Source organism: Nothoprocta perdicaria, unplaced genomic scaffold (genome assembly GCF_003342845.1).
Source record: "Nothoprocta perdicaria isolate Ctin4 unplaced genomic scaffold, notPer1 scaffold_306, whole genome shotgun sequence".
NCBI lineage: Eukaryota > Metazoa > Chordata > Aves > Tinamiformes > Tinamidae > Nothoprocta > Nothoprocta perdicaria.
Genome location: NW_020455540.1, coordinates 463,626 through 488,545, shown reverse-complemented (window position 1 = coordinate 488,545; position 24,920 = coordinate 463,626). Strand labels below are relative to the sequence as shown.

General features: G+C 48.7%; 1 protein-coding gene across 4 annotated transcripts in view; it reads right to left on the bottom strand.

The window, feature by feature from the left end:
- NEDD4L (neural precursor cell expressed, developmentally down-regulated 4-like, E3 ubiquitin protein ligase) overlaps positions 1 to 24,920 on the bottom strand; it is an 80,505-nt gene that overhangs the window by 25,578 nt on the left and 30,007 nt on the right. For 2 of the 4 annotated variants that reach the window (XM_026042505.1, XM_026042507.1), the window contains exons 5-13: positions 14,991 to 15,041; positions 13,882 to 13,943; positions 13,699 to 13,801; positions 12,602 to 12,768; positions 10,480 to 10,612; positions 9,099 to 9,275; positions 7,486 to 7,560; positions 5,446 to 5,505; positions 98 to 229 (exon numbers count right to left, since the gene is read on the bottom strand). In XM_026042505.1, the coding sequence (XP_025898290.1) occupies positions 98 to 229; positions 5,446 to 5,505; positions 7,486 to 7,560; positions 9,099 to 9,275; positions 10,480 to 10,612; positions 12,602 to 12,768; positions 13,699 to 13,801; positions 13,882 to 13,928 (894 nt within the window). In that variant the 5' untranslated portion in view covers positions 13,929 to 13,943; positions 14,991 to 15,041. Of the gene's footprint in view, positions 1 to 97; positions 230 to 5,445; positions 5,506 to 7,485; positions 7,561 to 9,098; positions 9,276 to 10,479; positions 10,613 to 12,601; positions 12,769 to 13,698; positions 13,802 to 13,881; positions 13,944 to 14,990; positions 15,042 to 24,920 lie in introns of those variants that run through there. The other 2 variants (XM_026042508.1, XM_026042506.1) reach the window with 2 other exon arrangements.

The following is a 24,920-nucleotide window of genomic DNA, read 5'->3' as shown; positions in this document are numbered from 1 at the left end:
CAGAGCGTTCCCAATTTCAGAGCCCCGCAGAACGGGACCAACACTCGGGACGCGCCGGCCGCTGCCGCGAGCTCAGGGCTAGGAGGCAGCTCCGCACCTGCATGATGGGCCGCGTCCACGTCGTGGTGCGGTTGTTGTGGTTCACGTAGTAGGTTCGGCCCTTGGCGTCCTTCCTCTCCTCCCAGCCCGAAGGCAAGCCCGGCGTGGTGTGCACGTAGGCCACGGACGGCTGCTCAGCCAAGGAGGAAACACAGCGTTATTTTACAATCGCTTAGCAAAAAAGGTCATTCTTAAAAGTATACACATTAAAACCATTCTTAGATATAACATATTGAAATACATAACTACAGATTTTCATTTGATCAAATAAGTTCTTCTTTATTCAGCTTTGAGTCAAACCTTCTTTCTGACAACTGACCCTTCAGCTCCATTTGCACCTTCAGGCCCCTGCTAAGCTCCTATGTCCCCAGCTCCCTGGCTCGTGCACCGCAGATCATGACAAAAAGCAATCTTATGTTGTAATGATTTTCCCTTACAAAGGCCYGGTGTTTTTCCCCTTGGTGTTGCAGGGCTGGGAGCTCCCAGGACCAYGAGTCCGGTCAGGGTCCCCCAAGCCCCGTCCTGTCCCTGCTCTGTGGCTTCAGCTGCATGCAGAGCTCGCCGTTTTCTGACAGTCACGTACAGTACGGCCACRGTTAGCACACATTAAATCTGAGCCCAAGCTTTAAGTCAAATATGCAATTGCTGTTCAAAAGCTGAACAAATACACTGTCCTAATGAACATTCCCTGGTAAAGGGGGAACAGACTGCCCACCATCACTTAATGCTGAAACTGCGGTGCAGGAGATCGTCCTGCAGGCCCCTCCTGAGGGGAAAGCTTTCAGTGTTTAAACCAACTGGTGCTGCTGGTTCTGAGACACACAAAGGAAAAAAGAAATAGTGCAAAATGAACAGCCCAGCTGCCGGAGGGGGAAGAGCCAAGGGAGGGGTATTAATCCTGAGCCCAGCTGCCTCTGCACATGCACTCTAGTTCTGCATGTGTCTGTTGCTGGTCTACAAAAMCTCTGAGTTTCTGTTTAATTCATTGTCTTGAATAAGAGGAAATCTTAAATGTTCTTATTTCAGAAGTCTGGGAGGTGAGAGGAAAAGCTGCCCTTGCCCCTCTATCACAAGCCAAGGACAGGGCTAACGGGAGCTGCTGCCCCTTGCCCGTTTCGGATGTGGGAGGGAGGGGAAGAGCCTAAACCAAGGGCCACACGACCCTGCAAGCCAGGCAGCTTCATTCCCAGCTCCAGACTGTTTAAAGATAAAACCGGCCCTTGCAGCTTCCTGGAGGAGAAGCGCACGCACAGGCCCCGCGCCAGGGCTGCGCACCCGGAACGTCCGTCGCCTGCAGCACGGAGCAGCAACCGCTCCCCGCCGGACAGCACTTCCTCCTCTGACAAAGGCAATGTATAAGCCATAGCTTCAAGCCTGACAGGTGCACACGCTTTTCACTACCTGCATCTATACAGCTGGTCCAGAATATATTTGGGTTGATTATTAGATTGATCACATTAAAACGTATACTCATATTTTAGATTCCCATACTCATGGGTCTAAAAGGCCAGCAGTTCTGGTTTACTCTTTCAGCATCACCGCTGTGACAGCACAAGTGGCATTAAGCCCAGCTGTCTTTGTCGCAGGACAGAGGATGAGAAACTGCTCAAACTTCTGAACTTTGGGAAGTTCTAATAACACCATTAATAACACCAACCTATTTAGAAGAAGGTGACTGTGTATAGCACTGAAAAATAAAGGCCCTCATAAAGGTGATTATACCATCAATGCTGGTATATTCTTTAGCAGTATAAAATAATTTCCAGGAAGACTTGAGGACAAGCACAGCAGCTGTGAGGAAGAGTCTGGTCCTTCCMGTCCCAGCCCTACGTCCGGAGTGTGTGCGTGGCAGCGAGCCGGGAAATCTGCGGGTATCTAACCGCTTTCCTAGGAGTCTTCCCCGCAGCCTTGAGACCCACACTGAAGCAGCCCAGATGCGCAAAGAGCAGCGCAGGATGGTGCCAAGGAGACGGAGCAAGTTCCCAGCAAGGCCCGTGGGAAGGGACTGCGCGGAGCACCCGTGAGAGCAACACGGAGCAACAACACGTACGACAGCAACAAGGGAGCTAAGGACAAAGACCCGGCACAGGTTAGAGTGAAGGATGCAAAGAGTCTCAACGAAGGCTGTGAAAACACCGCGCTTTCCTGCAAAAAGATCACGAGGCGGGGGGTGCTCACGAGCCGGGCTGAGCGGGGCTTCATGATGACTGTCTGGGACCACCTTGCACTACAGCCACAGGAAGAACCCGCCTGGGAGCTACCAAGCTCCTCGACACCAGTCAGAAACCAATTCTCAGGGCTAACACAAGCTTTTTAATTTTAGAAGGTCTTCCTGATAAAGAAAAATGTGACTATGACTACATTCTTGAGGGARAAAAGGTGTTTTTAATGTAAAAACTTCCGCTTCTTGTAATTAATTTAAAAATCCAACACTCTGAAAAGAAGTGGTTATTCATACTTTTATCATACTACTGCCTTTTCCTCTGCCTTGAACTTTCAAAGAAATAGTAATATTGGTTGATATCCCATATCCTCGGAATTCAAAATATGCTCTTCCTCTTGCCCTAATCTATCATGGTTATCTATAATGCATGATACTTAAAAAAATATAGTGTGCTGGATAGCTTGATACAACAGGTATTTCTATTCTATGGCTTTGTATTTAAAATATTTATTTTTAACATGAAGTATTTTCTGTCAGATTATGTGCGAGCACTTGAGAAGTATCTGCCAGAAGTGGTAAACTACAAAATGTGTCTCTAAATTTAATTAGCAAGATGTATCATTCAGACAGTTTGATGCACTAGAACCCAGAGAGCTTCAATGCCACAAGCAATAAAAGTCATACATACTCAAAAGGATTGAAATTTAAAATAATCTGAGAAATAGCACAAGTAGATTATTAACTACATCGTATTTGTATTCATTTGAAGGAAAACACTGTTTTGCTAGATTAGATTAACATAATGCAATTCCTGTTCTTGCCTCACATTCCTGAGACCTCTCCCAGACTCCTGTTGAAGTCAGCATATTTGTTTTTTTAATGGAATTGCACAGGCAACACAGTGAGCTGGAAAACTGCCTAGCTGATGGAGAGTGAAAAGGGAACAGAYAAGGACACCAGTGCCAGTGACACACGGCGCAAGCAAGGCTGGTGAAGCGGGCGGGCAACATGCAAGAGAGGAAGCCGSGAGCCCCGCTTCCCTCCTGGAAGCCGCTGCTGCCTCGTGCCCTCGGAGCTGGCCGGAGAAGCAACACGAGAGGATCCCAGCGCCTCCGCGGCTGCCCTGGTGGTTTCCAAGCCGGGGAGAAAAGCCCCGTTTGCAGCCTGGATCCAGGGCCCAGGCCGTGCTTTGGTCCTCGTTAGCTAATTAACACAGCCGAGAGCGCGGAGGGCAATTCCCGCTTTCTGGACTACAGCCTGGCTGCGGCAGCCTCGGGCTCTGCACGCAGCGGCTGTCACTGCTGTCCGCAGCACAGAGCACACAAAACCCGGGGGCAATTCAGGCATTTGCAATTAAAAGCCTTAATCATTCGGTGCTAATGCCATAGAGTCCATTCATAGCAGGCTGGTGTAACGGCCTTGCTGGTGCGGTGAGGACAGAGAAACACAACAGGAAAGCGGCCCCCGTGTCATGGCGAATGCAGCCCCAGGAACCTCCTGCTCGGCCCCCAGGAGCGCCCCATGGAGCCGGGAATGCGGCTGGGGCCCTGCCCAAACACAGGCGCCTCTCAGCTCCGGCCCGGGGCAAGCGCCAGGAGAGCAGCGCGGGTCCTGCGGGAGGGCGCCCGAGGAAGGGGCCGGTTACAGCGAACACCTAGGCAGCAGAGCGGAGCGACATGTGCACCACGCCGATGTGCGGCTCCGTCCAGCCTCACMGCATGAAACTTGCCCGGAGGAAGGGTCTTTGGAGGCTCAGAGGGGACGTGCAAATCCGGGGGGCGGCCAGGGCAGGCGCACGCAGCTCGGCGCCCTGTTCCACCCGCGGCCGCGGAGCCGYCGCCTGGCGCACACCGGGAGAACGGGCCCATGCTCCGCAGCGGCCCGGGAAGGAGGCCTGGCCGGCACCGACGGCAGCACCGCGGCCCCGCCTGCACCTCCCGGCACAGCCGCGACGGCCGGCCCGTCACCCCCGACCACCCCCGGCGCTGCGCGGCGGCCCCTCGGGGTGCAGCGGCCACCGCAGCCACCTCCCGCCGTGGCTCCCCGGACCTGCCCTCACTAAAGCCCTAAAGCTGCCCACAGCGGCCGCCACGCCAGGCAAGCGCCGCAGCGACACACAACACAACGTGTGTGTGTATATGTATGTACGTATGTATATATATTTATGTATATATATATGTGTGTGTGTGTGTGTGTGTGTGTGTGTATATATATATATATATATGTATATATAAGGAACACAAGGGATATATATATAAGGAATACAGGGTAGGTCCCTCCGATTCTGAAATAAAATACCAGCAAATATATCCAGTTATGAAGTGATGCACAGCACCCACATTAAAGGCTGACATTCCACACACAAGTATGAAGCATGCCAATTCTACATTATATTTGTTTCCCTGAAACATCATATAGGAGTACATATTCCTATGTGTATGTATATATGTACAGGAGTACATGAATATATATATTCATGAAAGCTAATTATCACAATAACTGGAAAATGATTTCTTTGAAACAACTTGCTTCAGACTGACATTTAATCTGTTTAAAAAAGCATGGATGTTTCTGAAGGCGTCAAATATAATTTAGAACTGCTTTATTTGATTTACACTTTCAATAAAGCACTCGGGTTGATGTTCAGAATGAAATTCTGACTTGGACTTTTGAATGACTACTGGAAAATGAAAACTGGCAGTTCAGATGTCCATCAAGCCCAACGTGATGCATGACTTTATCTCCACAACTCTCAAATTAATGTCTACTTGAAGAATTAAAATGGGTTAGACTAATGGAGAGCAGGAGACAGAAGTTAAAAATGTAGCCACATRTATTGATTCAAAGTGTCTCCCTGATGCTTTCCATATAGGATTTAAAGAATTAGGCATTCTACCTCTCATTTTTCATAAGTTTATGGTATTTCCTTAGTGCATACTCTGTTAAAATTGAGTGGCAGTATATCTGCGTTACTCAAACAGGTTAGTATTAGAGTGAACCTGCAGTCTTTATCACCAGAGAAAATTCAAAATATGAAAAATTATACCAATATAACTATACATTTAGTGGTTGTACTTCATCCAACATACTGCAGCTTTGTGAAAAACTGTGCATTGCTGTACAAGACCTAAAGCCAACCCGCATTTTATTTACAGATAGTGGTTGATAAAGAGGATTATTACCGTTGCTTCCTCACCACCTGTGACAGTTGAAGAACGAGCTCTCCTAGATGGACCACTCTGCTGTTAAATGATAATTAATGTTACAGATAAGTATATTTAGTGATGAAGATCACAGACTACTCTCATATCTTTAGGAAGAAAGAATCACAGATAACCTCAAGTTTGTTAATGGAGAGCAATTAGACTGAAATAGCGCAAAAATAACAGCAAAAAAACCCCGAAGATATCAATCAGTGATGACCCAGTCAGAACTCCACACACAAAACATGGAGGGAACTAATTCAAAGAGTTCCAGTATCCAATTTTATATGTTCACTACTTCTAATATTGAGAATGTTTACTCGGTGTGTAATATGGTTAAGGTTGTTCTGAGGCACGAATACATTTGCATGTTCTCACTGATAAACAATATGGACAAATTCTGGTCATCAATGAGTACAGAGAAAAAGTCAAAAAAATCGAAGATTTCAAATAATATTTCAAAATTTTGATGAAGATTAAAAAGGTCAAGAGTAGCGTTTTGTTTAGAAAGAAAGCAGAGTGAAGTTGCTAGAATATAAAGTATTATTAGTTCAGTAAGGATTAAAAATTAGTGAGATTAGGTAACATTCTGGTGTTAGGGAAATGCTTTAAATTTTGCCGATTTCAACATTTGATAATGAAATAAAGTTTCTACAATAATCAACTGAAAAAGACGTCCCAAGTAAGCCCAATGTGATCACATTAGGTAAAGAAATCCAGTTTTAAATAAAGAAGAAGAACAGCCCTGGCACAGACTGCAAGAGAAGGCAACTTCTGCTAGAGAGAGAAGACAGATTTGGAGCGATTGTGATGGAAACRGCAGCATTTTTACCCAGAAAAGCAGAGATGGATAATACTTCAGAAGCACTACCTTGATCAACAGTATCTGCAAAGTAGTAAATCTAAATATACTAAACAACTTCTAAAATACATGAAAACCAGCCCAAAGAGAAAAGCAGCATCGTTGCTGTAACAACACCAGCAGACAGCAAGTGAAGGAGAGACATCAGCTTTAGTCATGAACTTACTAGTATGTTCTGCTTAGTATTTCCACAGCAAATTGCATAATCTTTTTTTATTTGTGGTTTCATACACAACATATTTCTAACAAAAAAATTTCAAAAAAAATCCTAGAATAAGTTTTTCCAAAAAAATATATCATTTGTTTCATCAAATTATTTGGGAACACCCTCACTAACCTCACCCAAAAGCAGATCTTGGGAAGGAAAAAATACGTAGAACCTGCTACCCCTTAGAGTGGAGAGGTGCATTGTCATGCTGCAAGACTGCTACATTTGTGAAAAATATGTTAGCACCTTCCMTGTATATATTTAAGGGATCTACATGAACTTTTAGCTTAAATGAATTTGGAGAAGAAAAGCTGCTTGCTTCAGCCACTCAGATCATACAAGTACAACAGATGGCATGTCACGAAGTCCTGTTGTACAGGGGCTATCACAAACAGGACTGTTATAGCGTGACAGGTAAAACACAAATCCATTTTTAAAGTTCTTAATTTCCTTATGTCACATTTATAATTCTGTTCACACTTGGGGGTGCCTCCTCCTACGACTACCTACAGCAGTCTAACATTATTACTTTTCACGTGCAGGCTGATATATTCCAAAACCACAGTTTACGGGGCACAAAGCTAGGTGCCCGAGGCTGCACGGGCTCCGGGCGCAGCCGCCGTCTCCGCACGCCCGCAGCCAGACTGCACCGCAGACCCGCAGGGTGCTGCTGCTCCGGGGCACGGGCAGACAACCTCTCCGTGCGGGACAGCGAGGGCAGACACCCCCAGAGGCGCCCGCAGCCTCCTTGCTTTTTCTCTCTTAACACTTCACCATTTCACTCGCTCATCTTGACGATATTAATTTGGTATACGCTRCAACTTGCCATAGCCAAGTGCCCATACTAGTAACTGATCCAGATCTGAATTGAAAGGCAAAGGAGATGACGTAATTCAGAGCCAGAAAGCATTCAAACCAAAACAAGAAATAAAATTTAGCTTTGTTTTACCAAGGATAACTGAGACTGTTCAGCAACTGTGTCCGTTACACTGCAAGATCTCAGTCTTGAGGAAGGATCTCTTTGCTGAAAGAAAAAAAAAAAGATGTCTTTAAGTTACACTGYCACAAAACATATATGAATTACACTTGCTTTTTTTTTTAGTCTTAATATTGATATAGAAAGTGGMAAGCAATTAAAAGCATAGGTTGCCCACACTCCATCTTGGAAGGGTGGTTTGGACACTGGAACAAGCTGCCTAGAGAGACTGTGGTGTCTCCATCCTTGGACCATGTCCAACCCGGGCAACCTGCTCTGGTTGACTTTGCTCAAGTGGGGTTGGACCAGGTTATCTACAGAGATCCCTTAAAAGCCCAACAATTAGGTGACCATGTCACTGTGCAATTCTGAAACATCCCCATGGATGGTACCCGTTTCTCAAGACATAAGGCATGGCTTGAACAATCACTTTTTGTACTTTCATGAGAAATCCCATAAAATGGAGAAAAAAAAATCAGCATTTAAAAAGCCTTTTCTTTCAAACTGCCTTCTCTCTTTCCACCAGTCTCTCCAGAACAGCCTTCTAACTTGTATTTGCCACATTTCACACAGCAACCCCCTGTTTCAAATCAGCACGCACCGTCAGAAGGCTCCGTACTTGAGTGAGAGCTCAGACAATCTCAGATCCACCCGGCAGTCGCTACAGAGGATCAGAGACCGCAGGAGCTTCTGTGTGAAGGTGACCTTGGGCAAACTGTCAACTTCCCCTGGCACTATTTGCACTGCTGCTGAATCAGTTTTTGGTGAAGAAACTGAGAAACTTGCTTCTTATATATATWTTTTTTCTCTTATATAGAAATAGTGAGGGTTTGTTTCATGTGCAAAGTGCCATGGGTAGAAAGAGGCACTTKGCAATTTTGGTCTGATTGTAATTTTTATGGCACCAATATGTTAATGGTTCAAAAAACAGCTAGTTTGTACAGAATTGAATTATTTTAATTATCAAAAATTAAATAATATAACAAATTTAAGATTATTTTGTAGATATACCATTTATCTTTTACTCTCAGTGTAAAAAACAATGTAGGTGCTGACCTTGCCACTGCTCCTACTTGCTGAGCTGCTTGCCCTCCCCGCAGAGGCCCACAGAAACCTGCAGGTATCTGGAAAGCACGAACGTCTCTTGMGCAGCGGCTGGGCCTCCAGCGCTGTAACTTGCTGAGGCAGCCGCTACCTGACCTCCAGATCATTGCAAGACATCTACTGTAAAGGTTCTTTGTGGAAAAGGGTCAGCACTAGCACTTCTTCCTCTCTCCTTTGGGACACTCCTAGCTTGACATTCCCTAGTATTGGATGACCTATTTTGTTTCCCTACACATATAGGGTATCCCCATACTCCCTGGGTGTAACTGGAGCAGACTCTGAAGCCAAACTCACATAGAAGAAAACACTAAACGTGAACTGAGGAGCTGTGACTSTTCCTTAAGGCAGTTTGTTCTACGGTAAATTTCAGATGCATTTTTGAAGACACATTTAGCTTGCACATGTAAACAAATTAGACTAGGTCAAACTAAGAGATTACAGTAACAGAGGACTGCACAGAGGAAGTGGAGCACATCACGTACAATCAAAGAGCTGAGTTGTTCCCCGTTGGAGTCAGGAGTGACCTGGAGCCTGCGGGTCAGCTCCTCGGACAGCTCTTGAGGGCTGGTTCGGGACACTGGGGACGATGGAGGTGGAGGAAGGGACAAGCTGAGGGCATCTCCACTTGCACTTGCCTCCTCTGAAATGGTTTCCCATGGCTGGCAAAAGAGAGAAAAAAAACCCTGTTTAGCACTTTAGAAGACAAGCTGAGTCTCTTTGGAGTGTGTCTCCAGACCTCACTGCATCACAAACAAGCGTTTCACCTATTTCTGCGGCATAAGGAGCTACCAAGAGCCGCAGAGGGACTTGCTATCACGTGGGATAGGGAGACAAGCAGGCATCCCGATGCTGCTTTCAGGTCTACTGGTGGGCTTAGTATTAAATGAAATAAAGCAGTCCCTAAAATGCAAACAAGCCCTGTCCTCTGCAGGAAGCATTGTGGGATTAAATAAGCAGGGTTTCATGCTGCCTTCAAGTGGTCTTTGTGGTGGAGATTAAACAATGCTTTACAATTCAACATGATGATGAAATGTTAACTAAAATTTAAGTAAAAAATTAGCTGCCATTATATATATATATATATATATGCTATTTGAAATTGTGTTCAAAATGTAATTTTCAATTCAAAATAAAATGTCTAATAAAATTTCTTAAGTATTTAAAAATCAGTTATTAGTAGCYGATGAGTGCAATAAGTCTCAGCAATCCATTTTGCTCTGAATAATATTTAGTGAACCAAAGATAATGTTAACAAATTGTCTCTGATTAGTAAAATATTAAGATTAAATGCTATTATTTTTGAACAAGAAGCTCAGTTAAGCCAACAAATATTCAATAAACTTCTTTTAGTCTAACTGAAAAGTACACAACGGCACTGAGAAGTAATATCTTAGAATTCTTAAAAAAGTGAAAAAAAATTCTCTCACTAATTCAAGAAATTAAAGAAAAATGAGATAAATGGCAATTTCAATCACCTGATAATATTAACTTATATTATCACAAAAAAAAGCCCCTCTTTCTAGTTCCCCATTTTCCCCACTCCTGGAGCTTTCTTCCGCAGGTTTTCAAACGAGACTATTGAAAGTGTTTCCATCAACCCATTTGTAACAAGCAATGCCTGGAACTCTAGTATTGGTCCCTGCATTTGCCTTGTGTTCAGTACTGTGCATACAACATCAGCCACCCACAAATGCAGGTGAGCCTGAATACGGGGCTCTCTCTGGGACTTTTATTCTGTGATGGTATCTTCTTTAGGCGATTCCCACCATAACTGGGTAAGAACTACTTGGCACTTAGAGCAAGCAGCTGAGAAATGAGAAAGACGAGCGTGGCGCTAGGTGTGAGGCTGGCCCCGTGACGTACTTCAGGGACGTCGCCGCTCTCCATGGGCTCCGGCTCCAGGTCCTCRCTGATGTGTCTGCGCGAGCGGAACCGCCTGTGCGCCGCCTCCTGGTTGATCTGCCTGATGGTGTTATCCGACTCGGAGCCCACGTCGCTGCATGGCGGGGAGGGACGGGTGGGGGAAAAGGAAAACAACCAAAGTTATATTAAAAACTGAGCACCWGGCCGGACCCACGCGCCAGCTCAGCCCGTAGCAGCAATGGTTGGATGGGGAACTGCCCAGGTCCCTGAGCGGTGCCACTTCCCGAGGCACGGGCCGGCCTGCGCCCTTCTCCCAGTACTCCTTGGTGTGGAGCGCACGGCAGCAAAGGCAGCACCGCRCTCGGCTCCCCTGGGCTGGCGACTGCAGCCTCGAGACACCATGCGCTCAGGGAAATGCCTCAGCACGCGCGGTGCTGCAGGGACCCGCGTCTCCTGCACGCAGGGACCCAAAGCAGGCAGCGCTGGCGACCGACTCGCTGTCGGCATGACCGCTCCGCAGGTGTGTGTCCTGTCACCAGCCTCACAACACCCTCCCTTCTCTGTCTCACAAACCCACAGGAAGCAAAAGCCAGACCGCACCATCCCCAGCTTTTCTGGAGAGGCTCCCTGTCTTGACTGCAAGGGAACAAAGGCTGAGGTGACAAAGTTAATGAGTAGCAACTGTGCCCAGGCTAATACAATACTGGCTTAGCAGCCCTGGGGCCTTCGCTCTGCGCTCCCATGGGACGGTGCTTTCCAGCACTGGGGATTACCTTTTGAGATCGGTCAGTCAGACATTTCTCAATCCAGAATCAGATTACCCCACTGGGCTAAACCAAGTAATTCACAATAACATTTTTAATTTATAAGACTTAAGTTTTTAAACTTTTTAATTTTGGGGGGAATTTTTAAGGCCAAATTATTTATAAGAACTAATTGTATAGTTATTTATGTTTACCAATCATAATGATAATAAATTCAAGTTTATTTGACAAGATTCACATCACTTAGTAACTAGCTCCATGTATGATGTTTTAAAATTGTTCAAAACCTACAGAAAAAAAATTAATCATTAAGTTCCAGCTCAGGATAATCAAATCAAAGAAAAAGAGCAAACTGTCTTAAAAACAGAGCAGGTCTGCATAATGTGATTGCTGATGAATAGTCAAGAAAAGTGTTAAGAATTAGTTGATAAACACTAGCTAAATGTTTTGGAGAAAAAYAGTTCCAAGGAGAACTGCTGCTTTCTGGGCTGTGCCGAAAACTGTCCCGATGCCGGGGCCTGCAGGTGTCCCGGGGGACGGGAGGCCCTCGCCGAGGCCYGCAGAGCGCGGCCGGACACACGTGAGCAGGGACGCAGACAGGGGCCTCGCTGCTGCGCTGACCACCACGCACGCTCCCTGTTGTCACAAACACAACCTTTGTCAGGGAGGTTAAGGAAGAATTAAAAACAATCTCTGTTTTCATAAAGCTGAATGTGAGGGCAGAGTTTAAAGAAATAAGAACCCTAAACATTTCAACTTCCTGGTATTTTTCCCAGCAGCCACAGTGCAGGGGAAGCRGCCTCAAATCTCATTTCGTGTCAGTTATGCACAGCCTATGGCTAACTCCTACACGCAACCACAGCAGCCCACGCAGTACTCGCATGTAAGAGTCCTGCTCCAAGGCCAGGAGGAGCCTGTTAAGGGCAGTGTYTAAAGCAGGGTTATCAAGTCATACATTTAATAAAAATTTTTTCATTGTTCTCTTTCTAACAAAGATTAAATTAGGTCAGAAAAAGCTGAGATTGGTGGGAACACTCAAAAACTACTCAGCACCAAGATGAGGTCACTCCATGGGTCTGATGCCATCATCAAGAGAGAAAGATGCCTAGTGACTTGAGCAGAATTTGTGCAAACTTTGCACAAAGTGGAATTAACAAATAAATTTTATTATGAATTTTTAACACTTAACGATATTGCTTCTAGCCTCTCCTCCAATTAGTGAAGTCCAGGATTCATGGGTTGATAAACCTTGAAGTTCTAAATTCCAAACAGCAATGCTGGTCTGAAAAAGCCACTACCCTCATGGTAATTTGGCACACCCCACTAACTACCACATTACATTAAACTTGGTCACTTACATTAAACTCGGTCGATGCCACTGAGTAGTCCTGTTGTTGTGGTTGACGTAGTAGGTCCGCCCCAGGTTGTCCACCTTCTCCTCCCACCCGGGAGGCAGCGGAGGAGGTGGTAGCTCCTCCTGACGCTGAGATGCACTGTCATTGGAATCCACCACATCCCATCCATGCTTGGAAGCGGGAAGGAGAAAAATAATTTAAGTTGGACAAGTTGCATCATTGCTACTTATATCAGCACATAGGTCCAGGCTCTGAAATTTTCCAAAGCGAAGCGTTCAGGCAAAAACAGTCACTGACGTGCCTCATTTCAACGACAGAAAACCCCCCTAAAATCCCATCCATCCCTCACACGGCGATGCCCAAACCTACTTGGCCAAGTGCGAGTGGTGGCCTGTGCAAACTGCCACCCRGGAAGCCAGCTGGCAACACCTGATAAATGTGGTGTACCTTCCCCTGCCTCACACTGCACAGGCCAGAATTTCTCCTGGCGTTCCCACTGCCCACTGCAATTCAGTTAGAAGGGAGAATATCCCCTTCCCCCATTCCTCAAAATTAAATCACAGCTCTAAGTGGCTAAAAGCATTTTATCACTATCTTATGGGAGTCATAAAAATGCACTTCTGACTCCAAAACACTCAATATTATATGGAAAGAGAGCAACTCCTATGCCAGGAGAGCAGCACGGCACTCAGGCTGCTGAAAATGAGTTTCTGGAAGAGAAACTCTGACTTCCTAACATTTATCAATTACGAGATATATTTTATACATAAAAGTATCTGTTTATTAAATCCTTGTAAAAAACATACTGGAACCCTTTACAYTCCTGATATCTTAAGTCCCCAAGACATTTCAGCTTGCATTTAGCAGCTTCTTAATTTATACAAATGCTAGATTTAGATACTTCTGCTGTCTCTGTGTGTAATTACAGGTAATTTTCATATACATCTCTGTGTATATATGTGTGTACATATATATATATATCTATAAAACAGAAGTATTTTGTATGCACACTTCTCCCAGTGTGCTGGACCTGTCAACGTACAACTGCTCCCGCATCCCGTTGATGCGGGAGAGCAGCGGGGTCCCGATTCGGGCCCTACCTCAGACTCCTCCCTCTGGTCGCTGCTGTCTTCCTCCTGGCCACCGTTCTTGGGCATATAAGCCATCTTGAGCCTCAAGAAACCCTTCACGCGCGACTTGTGGCTGCAAGGCAAGGAGGACAGTCACTAGCTGCAGACGGCAACCTGCACGCAAGAAGTGTGTCTAGGTACAAAGCCCCTCACCTTCTTGGTCGAAGGAGGAAATCCTTAAACGTGTACGGCCGTTCCATGGTTGGGTCTTCAGTCTGCAGGCAGTAACAAAATGGCAAATTAAACACCCTGCCCACAACTCTGGCGAGGCACAAGGCACATTCCCAGTGAAATGCTGGAGGAAGTGCTCAAATAGCTCGTAAGTTAAATTTTAAGCATATCAACAGTGAATGTGACTATCAAGTATTGTAGCCTTTCTACAATGTTGGCTTTTCTCTGTAAAAAAATGTTTAGGATTTCTATCATTCTGTTGTTAAACATCCTGGGTTGGCAAACTCCACACGCGCTACAATGGCTCTCATGGCTTTGCAGTGTTGAGCATAATGTCAGTAGCTCATGTACAGCTTAAAATTGGAGCTTTTAGGAACTGTAATGTACGTGCTATTTTGAGAGAGAATGTATACACATGTGCATGCATTCCTACATACAAACAGAAACACACACATGCATGGTGATGTATATAACCCTACACCTGAGCACACATGATGGCCATGGAAGGAGGTTTCTCCCCCAGAACTCGCCACCCACCGCCCCGTGTGAGCCAACAAGGACAGTACATCCAAACACCCACGGCAAAGCGAAAGCCGCTATAAAGCCATTCCCACAATAACGTCCATCAACAGCAAGAGGACAAATTGGGGAAAAAATAAAACATTCCTGCTAAAACTGAGTCTTCTATTTCCATGTAAACATTTTAAGTATCTTCCACAATTACCATGTTCACACATCCCAACAGAAAACCAACTCTCCCACTTCTCACACGCCATAAAGATGCTGAACATCTGTGACAYTTACTAAATGCTAATGGAAAACAGAACTCTAAGTAGTTAGCAAYATAATATTATAAATATAATAATATACCATCAAATAGCAGAAATTACTTATGAGAAGTATAAAACAGGTGATATATAGATATATGCATTTAAAAAGTAGAGAACTTTGTGCAAAGACAGTGCCCTTTGGGTTTTTGTTGCCATAAAAGGAGCGTCAGGTCCCTGCCGTGCGCTGCCTGTGCGGTGCGCGGCACTCGCTGCGCCCTGCAGCTGCAGCCGCCCGCGGTGCCGGCCCGGCGCGGGGCTTACCGGGAGGTGACTGAGCGGCACATCCACCTGGCCCAGGAAGTCGTCTCTAGTCTGTTGTGGGGGGAAAAGCAGAAAGAAGAGTCGTTTTACCTCTACGGTCACCTTTAAAGCAGCGAGGGCAAAAATAAAAGAGATAAGGAGCAATCCAGCTACAACAAAGCAAGAACAAATATGGTTCCAGATCGTTATTTCAGCAATAAGCAGATTGCTATCTTGCAATAGCTGGTTTCTACCCTTTTCAACTCAAATCATGTGCAGCACAACACACAATCTCCGCTTCACTCAGCGAGCACTTTCCGCTCGCTGCCGGTGGTTTCGCAGCCCACAGCGTGTTTGTTAAACACTGAAGTGCTTCCCCTTGTGTTTGCTCTGACAACTCTGAGGAAATTCAATGCATCCAGTAAAAATCCATTCTTCCGTGAACTACCGTGTGCACAGGTATCTGAAAGATGAACTGGAACTACCACCCACCATGCAACCGAGAGGTCCCTGACAGAACTCCCGTATAAACCTGGTGATGTTCTTGGCAGTAGGAAAAAGCCCAGGCAAAACAGAACTGCACACACTGCAGATATAATTCCTCCAAACAAAAACTGCACTAGGCAGAAACAAATATTAAAATTAAAAATATAATAGCGACCCAGAAAGAGTCACTAGGTGCATCTGGTCTGTCAAGGTGAACCCCAGAGTATGTGTTTATCTGCAGGAAGGAACCAGTGATGAACCCGTTTGGGCAGGTAACATGGTTCTGTGCTCCTGTGATAACATGTTGAGCACTAAACCCCTCAGAAGGTTCAGAGCCTGCCGGGAACTGCCAAAGCTGACGGCCGCTGAACCAAGACAAGCCACGGAAGCACTTTGTGTGCAGAACCTCTTGAAGACTCTGTGTTCGGACGGAGGACACGTTCCCACTGCGGGTGCAGCGCCTCGAGCAGCACTGGGTGTCTGCGGGGTGCAGGGTGCGAGGCACGAGGCGCACACCGACCCGCGCACTCGGCGCTCCGACCGAGCTGCTGACCAAGCACCGTTAGACATTCCAAAAAGAATCCCCTGGCAAAGTAATTTCTCAGGTCAATTCTACAGCCAATAAAAAAATTAATGAGTCACACTTTTGGCAGCTGAGAGGTACCAAAACAATGCAGCTCCAGGCTTCCGGCACAGAGCTCGCACGTCACYGCTCCATTATTAACAGTTTCCAACACGAGTGATGACAGAACAGCTCCAATTCCAAAATTTAAGCCTGAAATCCACAGTTTTTGTTTGCCTTGCCTGCGCCAAAGGCAACAACACGTGCTCCGCGTGGCAGTGGTGCGAGGAACCAGGGGAGCCGGGGGCCAGCGGGGCTCTGGGCGGGCGCCGCTGCCCGCACCCGCAGCTGCCCGCTCGCTGCTCGGGGGCAGTCTCGGCGAGGCGCAGGACCGGCCGGCCTCAACGAAGGCCGCGTGGCCTGGCAGGACGGGACACGGGCCGCGGCGCAGGGCACACCCGGCACGAGGGCGCCCGCAGGTGCCCGGGCGCCGCTGCCCGCGAGCAGCGGCACTGCCGTGCCAGCCGACCCGGGGCACGGAGAAGGAGGTGCCCGGGCTGCCCACGAGCCGCCCAGAGGGCATCCCGGCCACGCAGACACCCGCGGCTGGCTCCGTGCAGGGCAGCCCCCAGGCGGAGCCGGCCCCGGCACCAGCCCCTCTTGGCAGCTCGCCCCTATTGAGAAGCTGCAACACAGCCCGCTTCAGATCAAGGCGAAAAGTCACCCGCTGCCTGCCCTGCTCGGGACCAGCTCGGGACCAGCTCGAGYGCTGCCGGCGAGCGGCACCCACAGGAGCCCAGACCAAAACCAGAGAAAGGGCAGAGCYGGCGCACCCGGGAGAGCCCTCCTGCTTCTTCCCACCCCCTACCTCCATATTTCTAGTATATACCAGATCTATGGTGGTAGATATATCATTCTAATAATTACATATTAATATATAATGCATTAGTGTATAGATATAGCATATGATTATTACATATAATCATAATTTTGTTAGATGTAATCCAGTCTGCTCATTGTGCAGGCTCACATGGGCTCACCTGCAACAGCACTCCTCTGTAGGTGTTTAYACGTACATGTACGTATAACACAGGCACCCATTAAGAGGCAGGCCTTGCAGCACCAATTCCGTACTGCGGATCCCAGGGGAGCGCAGGCCAGTAACCTCTTTACCTTCACAATTCGTTCTTGCTTTAAGGACAGGCTTGCTTACAATTTACCCATCGTTTGCGTGTCTTCCCTAAGCACCACAAATTCCAGCATGTTCACGTAGGCTGCTGCAATCTGACTGTCAAAAATGACATACCCAAAGGAAGGAAGCTTTGGCGATGGACACRGGATGCCACAATTAAAGATTTGCTCAGCGCCATTCGCTGTGCCAGCTCTATATGTGCTATTCATTCACCTGATATGATGTTGATTTTCAAAATAAAATATATATGGCACTCATCAAAATGCAGCCGTGTGTCCAGGGAAAAGCGCCTCTGCCCCTCGCTGTTTACGATACGGGATATCAGCCCCGCGGCTCCCAAACAACCTGCCGCTTATTTATAGCYGCCCCACGCGCCGGATTCCAGGAAGCGCCGAGTGCCGCCCGCGCGCCAAGTTTACATGGTTGTCATAGCTGGGCATTAGCTTTAATACGAAAATCCAGATTTTGTGTGAGCGCGCCGCGAGCAGGCGACCACTGCGAGGGTCCYGGGGCAGGGCCTGCAGCGCCGTGCAGGACACCCGGGTTGCACCGTACCACCCCGCACTGCACCGCACTGCACCACACTGCACTGTGCTGCACCACACCACACGACACCGCGCTGCACTGCACCGCACCATGCTGCACTGTGCTGCACCGCACTGCACCACGCTGCACCGCACCACGCTGCACCGYGCTGCACCGYGCTGCACCACACTGCACTGTGCTGCACCACACCACACCGCGCTGCACTGCACCGTGCTGTACCGCACCATGCTGCACTGTGCTGCACCGCGCTGCACCATGCTGCACTGTGCTGCACCGCACCACACCATGCTGCACTGTGCTGCACCGCGCTGCACCGCACCACACCATGCTGCACTGTGCTGCACCGCGCTGCACCACACTGCACTGTGCTGCACCGCACCATACCATACCACGCTGCACTGCACCACACCGTGCTGCACTGTGCTGCACCGCGCTGCACCACACTGCACTGTGCTGCACCACACCACGCTGCACTGTGCTGCACCGCGCTGCACCGCGCTGCACCACACCACACCGCGCTGCACTGCACCGCACCGTGCTGCACCACACCGTGCTGCACCGCGCTGCACCGCGCTGCACCACACTGCACTGTGCTGCACCACACCACACCACACCGCGCTGCACTGCACCGCACCGTGCTGCACCGCACCGTGCTGCACTGTGCTGCACCGCACTGCACCACGCCGCCCGCAGCCGCAGCACTCACAGATGGGTATCATGGAGATTCCTTCCTAGCAACTCCTGGAACCCCCGGCAACGCGCACTGCCTGTAGAGCGTTTAACACGTGTTTCCCTTAACGCTGGCAAATACCCAGCACCTCTGCAAAGGAATCGGTGGTACAGACCGCCAGCTTATTATTTAGACATTAAGCTCCTGACTAATAAACGAATATTCCTAATTACTATTATTTTCAGACAAAGCTGCTATCTAGAAACATTAGCTTTCTCAAAGACTGCTTTAACTTCCAAGTTCAGCACACTATTGATGTTAGAATTGCATTTGACATGAAGTGCAAACATTGCAGACCCTAGCTTGCAAGGAAAATAAATTCCATACAAAAATAAAAAATATTATGAAGAAAGGTCAAGCCAGCTAGGGAAAGAACCGCGGTGGATTTTCCTCCACCATTGTGTTTGCCAAGCAGAAGTGGGACAACATAAACTGGAGCAAGGTGCAGACCTGCAGTGCCGCCGTCACGAGGCTCTGCACTGTAGTCTTCCGCAGCGCAAAACTGCCCTCGTTCTGAGCACGCCTAAATGGGCAAATTACCAGAAACTAGTAAAAAAGCAAGAGCTAATTATGCATAATCATGTTATGCATTCCTAATAAACAGTGTTTAAATTTGGCAGATTTTTAGTAAAAAATGGAGAAAGTATGGGCAATCCATACAAGGGTAAGATCCTTGGAGCCTGGCACCTTGTGCCTTGTACCTGCCCTGGCATTTGTCTTCCATTTCCATTTATCAAATTCCTGATCATCGCTATTTTAATTTACTAATTACCTTCAAAGTTACTGTCTTTTCCTGCCGTAACCTGAAAAATTAGCACAGTAATGAAGTTCAATTAAAAAAATCCATGCCAAAAGAACCCCTATTTTCTTATCTTGCAGTCAGATCTTCCAGAGAAGAGACCTCACAAGACACATTAACATTTTCCCTTCTTATCATATATTACATTTCCAAGGCTTGTTTTTCCCCATTTCGCTCATTATTACATCTATTCCAAGAGTATCCTCCTCACTAAACTTAGAAAGTGCTGATGTGCAGGCTCGTCTGGTCTCCTGCATGTTACACTAATACATGGCTACGTGCTGTTCATACCTCCAYGTTTGCTAGAAGTGATTCAGTAACCTGCTTCTAACCTAAGGACACAGAGCAGGCGTTTGCATCGTGATCCTCCCATGGCGATCAAGACCAAAGCTATGAGGAGCACGCAACACAGGGCTCCGTCCTGCAGCTCCTCCAGCCCTGGCTGTGGGCACCGTTTTCAGCAGTTTCTGCAGAGGGGCCTCGCTGCAGATAGGGCAGCTTTCCTTGGAGCACGTGAATACACTGAGCTTACAAAACCTTGATTTGTGTCCAGACGGCACACATCAATGAGGACTTTCCCATCCCATCTTTATTGTTCTTATGATAAGCTTGATAAGCGAAGGGCACGTGACCCTCTCAGCAGCAGCAGGGCCTGCAAACCCTCAGCCCCACACTGCTTTGTAGGTCAGGTCTTCACATCACACACYGTGCTCGGCCTTTCCTCAGCACAACACACCTGGGGCTCCTCCGTGCTGGGATCCCTCACTCACGTCCTTGTGGTGCAACTCCATGGTGGTGGGATCCCTCACTCACCTCAGTTAGATGGTCCTTGGAAAGCAGCACACTCTCGAGATGTACTTCAATACTGTCAAAGTTTTCCCTATTTGCTTCCTTTCACGAGGTATTTATTAAACCACTGGTAATCTCAGTAGGGCAGTTACTTACTGAGGTAACCATACTTATCAACTTTTTTTTTTAAATCTATTGACGAGGCCATGATGCCTGTCCCTACCACTACCACAGTCTTTCTACAGCCCAGTGTAGAGGCCTGTCTTCCTGTCTGTCAAAAAGCACAAATCTGCCAACTATCCAGCTTATTTACACACCTATGTCATGGACACTAGTCCTATGGCAAGAACTCCTCCACCCCTCTCCGTCTGCTCGGAGCAGCCAGGCAAGTCCGATACTCTGCACACTGGTCCTTCCTGCCCGCAGTCGCACCATTTAGCACCAACACCGACACCACCGTGACACCGGGTCGCTGCTGCCCGACCCCGAGCACGCAGAGACTTTGTGTCCCGCCGAGCGCAGCGGGTCAGGCCGCCYAACGCCCTGGCTGCTGGCGTGCAGTCAGCAGCCGCCGCGTCCTGCAGGGCACCGGGAACCTGCTGCCGGCCACGTCCTGCGCAAGGGAGATGAGGGGACCAGGAGCCCAGCAAGCCGAGGAGCTGCCAGGCGCTCGGGAGCCTGTTTAACATAACCCAGCACAGGCTCCAGCTCAATGTATCAGGAAAGGCAGGAAAAGCCAGGGAGCCGCTCCCGCTCCGGCCGCTTCCACTCCTTCGGAATCGCAGCCTTCGGAACGCACTGCGGAGCACGGGCAGGTCCCCCCAAGCCAGGCGCCCTGGCTCACGTGCACTGTGGCACTCCACCCGGGAGAACACGGGCTTTAGACATCCCATGGAATAGCTGAAAATGAAGTAAGAGTGTAACTGTAYGGCCTCTTCAAAATATTCCATTTCACTGCAAACCCTTTTTCTGACTAAAAAAGGTGGAGAAAAAAAAACAGTAAATTACTTATTATTTTCTCTAGCATTTCCTATATTTTCAGCAGAACAGAACAGGTAGAGGTTCAGTCCGCACAGGGCAACACGGCAGCAGCCAAACTGTCTTCCCAGTCTATCAGTTCTACAATAAATAGTGTGTGCTTGCAGGAGGCAGCTGAAGGGAAAGGAAGTTTGCATCCTTGTTTCTAGGTTGAACACATGAATTAAATATTAAATATTTTTTTCTTTAGATAAAAATGGCATAAGTCTAGACTAGTTAAAAAGATTTAGAACAAAGTAAATAAACACATAATAGACTGTGGCAATATTTACCTACAGCACCACTAGTGCTCAACTTGAGAAAACAGTGATCATTAAAGGCAATGGCACAAGAAAACAAAACAATATTTTTTAAGTATTATTACTAGTTAGCTACTCGAAAAGATTTATGAACCCAGAGCAGAACTAGATTAAAATTCTGATTTGTGCCAAAGAACTTACATGTGAAAAACCCCACGTTGAGGGTATGATCCAGATGAGGAGGTACCTCCCTGCAGGCAGGCACGTGCTCAAGCTGCAGAGCCCGGAGCAAACACCACGGACAGATTTACAGCACCCTTAATCTAGTGAAAGGCAGGGCAAGGAAAGCACCATGCAATGTTCCAGCACAAACCCCTAAACATGGATTGAAATTCAGGATTTCATTTGCAGGACCAAAGCAGCTGGGCGCAGGGCAGGGCAGCGCGGGGCGCAGAACCCCTCACAGCAGCAGCGGGCCGGGGCGAGCGGAGCGCGCAGCTCTGCGAGGAGCGGAGCACCTGCCTCCTCACTGCTGGGGCCACCTATACCCCTGGGGCCACCTCTACCGCTGGTGCTCGCGCGGGCCCTGGCAAAGAGTCGCAAACCGGGTGGCCACCTGCACCAGTGAGTGCAGCCGGCGAGGGGCTGCCCGGCAGCGCCTGGCGCACGGCAGCAGTGCCCGGTACACGGCAGCGGCGCCCCAGTACCCGGCAGCAGTGCCCGGCGCAGGGCAGCGGTGCCCCAGCGCACGGCAGCAGTGCCCAGTACCCGGCAGCAGTGCCCGGCGCAGGGCAGCAGTGCCCGGTGCACGGCAGCAGTGCCCAGTACCCGGCAGCAGTGCCCGGCGCAGGGCAGCAGTGCCCCAGCGCACGGCAGCAGTGCCCGGTACACGGCAGCGGCGCCCCAGTACCCGGCAGCAGTGCCCGGCGCAGGGCAGCGGTGCCCCAGCGCACGGCAGCAGTGCCCAGTACCCGGCAGCAGTGCCCGGCGCAGGGCAGCAGTGCCCGGTGCACGGCAGCAGTGCCCAGTACCCGGCAGCAGTGCCCGGCGCAGGGCAGCAGTGCCCCAGCGCACGGCAGCAGTGCCCAGTACCCGGCAGCAGTGCCCGGTACACGGCAGCAGTGCCCGGTGCACGGCAGCAGCGCCCCAGTACATGGCAGCGGTGCCCGGTGCAGCGCAGCTGCGCCCCAGCATACAGCAGCAGCGCCCCAATGCAGGGCAGCGGCGCCCAGTGCAGGGCAGCGGTGCCCGCATGCGCCCRGAGAGCTGCACAGCCAACATCAGCCCATCGCTCAGCGCGAGGTCCAGCACTGAAGAGCAGCAGGCACAAACCGACGGGCCGTGACTTCAACGACTGCTTGTCCCTATTGCCCGCACAGTCCTCACCTGCTAATATTAGCATAGTTGTGGTACCAACAGCGTCACGCACCAGCAAGGGTAAATCTGTTTGGGTTGGCTCCAAGAAAAGACACCCCTTGTGAGAGCCTCTTGCAAACAGTGTGTTTAAACCTAACAGACTTGTACAAGTTTAAACCTGTAGGCTAGAATTTTTCTGCTTATATTAAAAAAAAAAAAGTTAAACTAGCCTTTCAATAAACCAGTTTGTTATGAGCTCAGAGAACTTTCTCCTAAGAGATCTAGCACATGAACATCTCTATAGCAATATTTATAATCAACAAGTAAAATATGTCTATGCATTCATATATTTGCACTCTATGCTCTTATTTATTTCATATTATACAGACCTGTAATTTACGTTAATATTTGTATACTGCATATTTTAGCTGCTTTAACTCTGCATAATGAGTATGTGATTAATATCATTTAAACACTCCCATCAGACAAGTGGATAAATGCTGTCTGGGATCATGGACTACTCAAATGGACTGAAATAGCACATTGCATATATAAAAATTTATATTTTGGTTTTAATATTCAAAAATTAGTCAAAGAAAAGCTTTCTTTCTTTACATGTCCAAGTTTCTCCAAACAGACGTAGATATTTTAAGGAAGAGGAAGCAACTTTCAGTCAAAATATTCAGTGATTATGCAATCCTGCTGCCAATGAAGACTTCAGATGCATTTTTATTGTCCAAATACAGGGTCCGTACTAAGTGTAAATGCTGCACACGATCACCACTAGTGCAATTCTAAAGATACTTTAAACTATACCTGCAGAAGGTCTCCAGTGGGAGATAAACTCCCTAATTCAGTTATGCTGATACAGAATCAGCTTTATTCTGCATCAACACGAAAGGTCATTTAAACCAATGTCCTGTTTCTGTTGCTTTGGGAACAAAACCGGTGTCCTTTAAAAACAGTGGCTGACCCAGGAGGGAACCAGTGACTGCATTACACGCGTTTTTGCACRAAACGCAAGGAAACGCTGCCTCCTGGAGAGGACTGTGCCTGAAGGGAATCCGGGCACGAACGTTCCCTGCCGCGCGGGCCGCGCATCCTGCTTTCGGCCTGTACTGCAGGGGTTTTAATGCCCGATGCCAGGCTCTGGTCCCGACGCCGAGCCGCAGCATCGCTCCCAAATCCGCTACCCGGCGAGTCACCAAACTGCTCTGCTGCTTGGCTGCTGCTGGCACATTCCTTGGGAATGTAACAGTCTTTTCCCTTTTTCACTTAATACAGCTGAACGCTGGGTTTTAACTTTTAATCTAATTTTAGTCCATTTCTTTTTGTGAAATAAAATGCCCCAGGTTTTTATAAGCATAAAAAGGTGTTTCACTGCTTCTTTCCAGCACACAAGCCTTTCGGACCGTGCACGTCTACGCTCTGTTGTTGAACGCCGCAAGCTTCCGCACGGTTATTACGTTATTACGCACACGACGCTCTCCTGACAAGGCAGTGCAAGGTCCTTTCTGCAGGCAGCTCTGCGGACAGAAGCTGCACCCGCAGCGTTCAAGAAACATGCAGAAGAGGCACGTCTTTAGGGACCGGTTTAGCAGGCAGGGTGGTGGTGGCTTTGTGGTTGGACTTGATGACCACGAAGGTCTTTTCCAACCACAACAGTTCTGTGATGCTACAACTCTGAGCTGTGCATCCAGTTTTGGTTGAGGACTGGCCAGCAGCAGGGACACGAAGCTGGGTCAGCGGCGGCACTGAAGTGAGGACGCTCCTGCCCCACGGCAGTACAAAGGGGCCACATTCCTGTAGGAACGCGGGGGTGCCATAGCCTTGGGCTCCCCGCGGCGGCACCTCCAGGACRCAACGCGTCTCCAAGCGGGACGCAGCGGCCGCCGCGCAGCCCTCCGGAGCACTGGGTGCCGGGCGGGAGACAAAACCAGCGAGAGCTGGGCCAGGCCGAGGAGCCCGAGCCGGGCCCTGGCAGCAGGACGGCCCCACGCGGCGCACACCGCTCCCAGCGCCTCAGCCCCAAATAGCTCTGCTCTGCTGTCACGGCTCTTCTAAACACRCTCAGCAACACGGGGCACCGGTGCCAAGAGCCGGCGCGTTCCTGACACATGAGCAACATCCGCGGGGCGGCCGCTCGGGGATGTGCTCAGCCTGTCCGCGCCGTGGCTGCCTGGGGATGTGCTCAGCCCATCCACGGGGCACCTG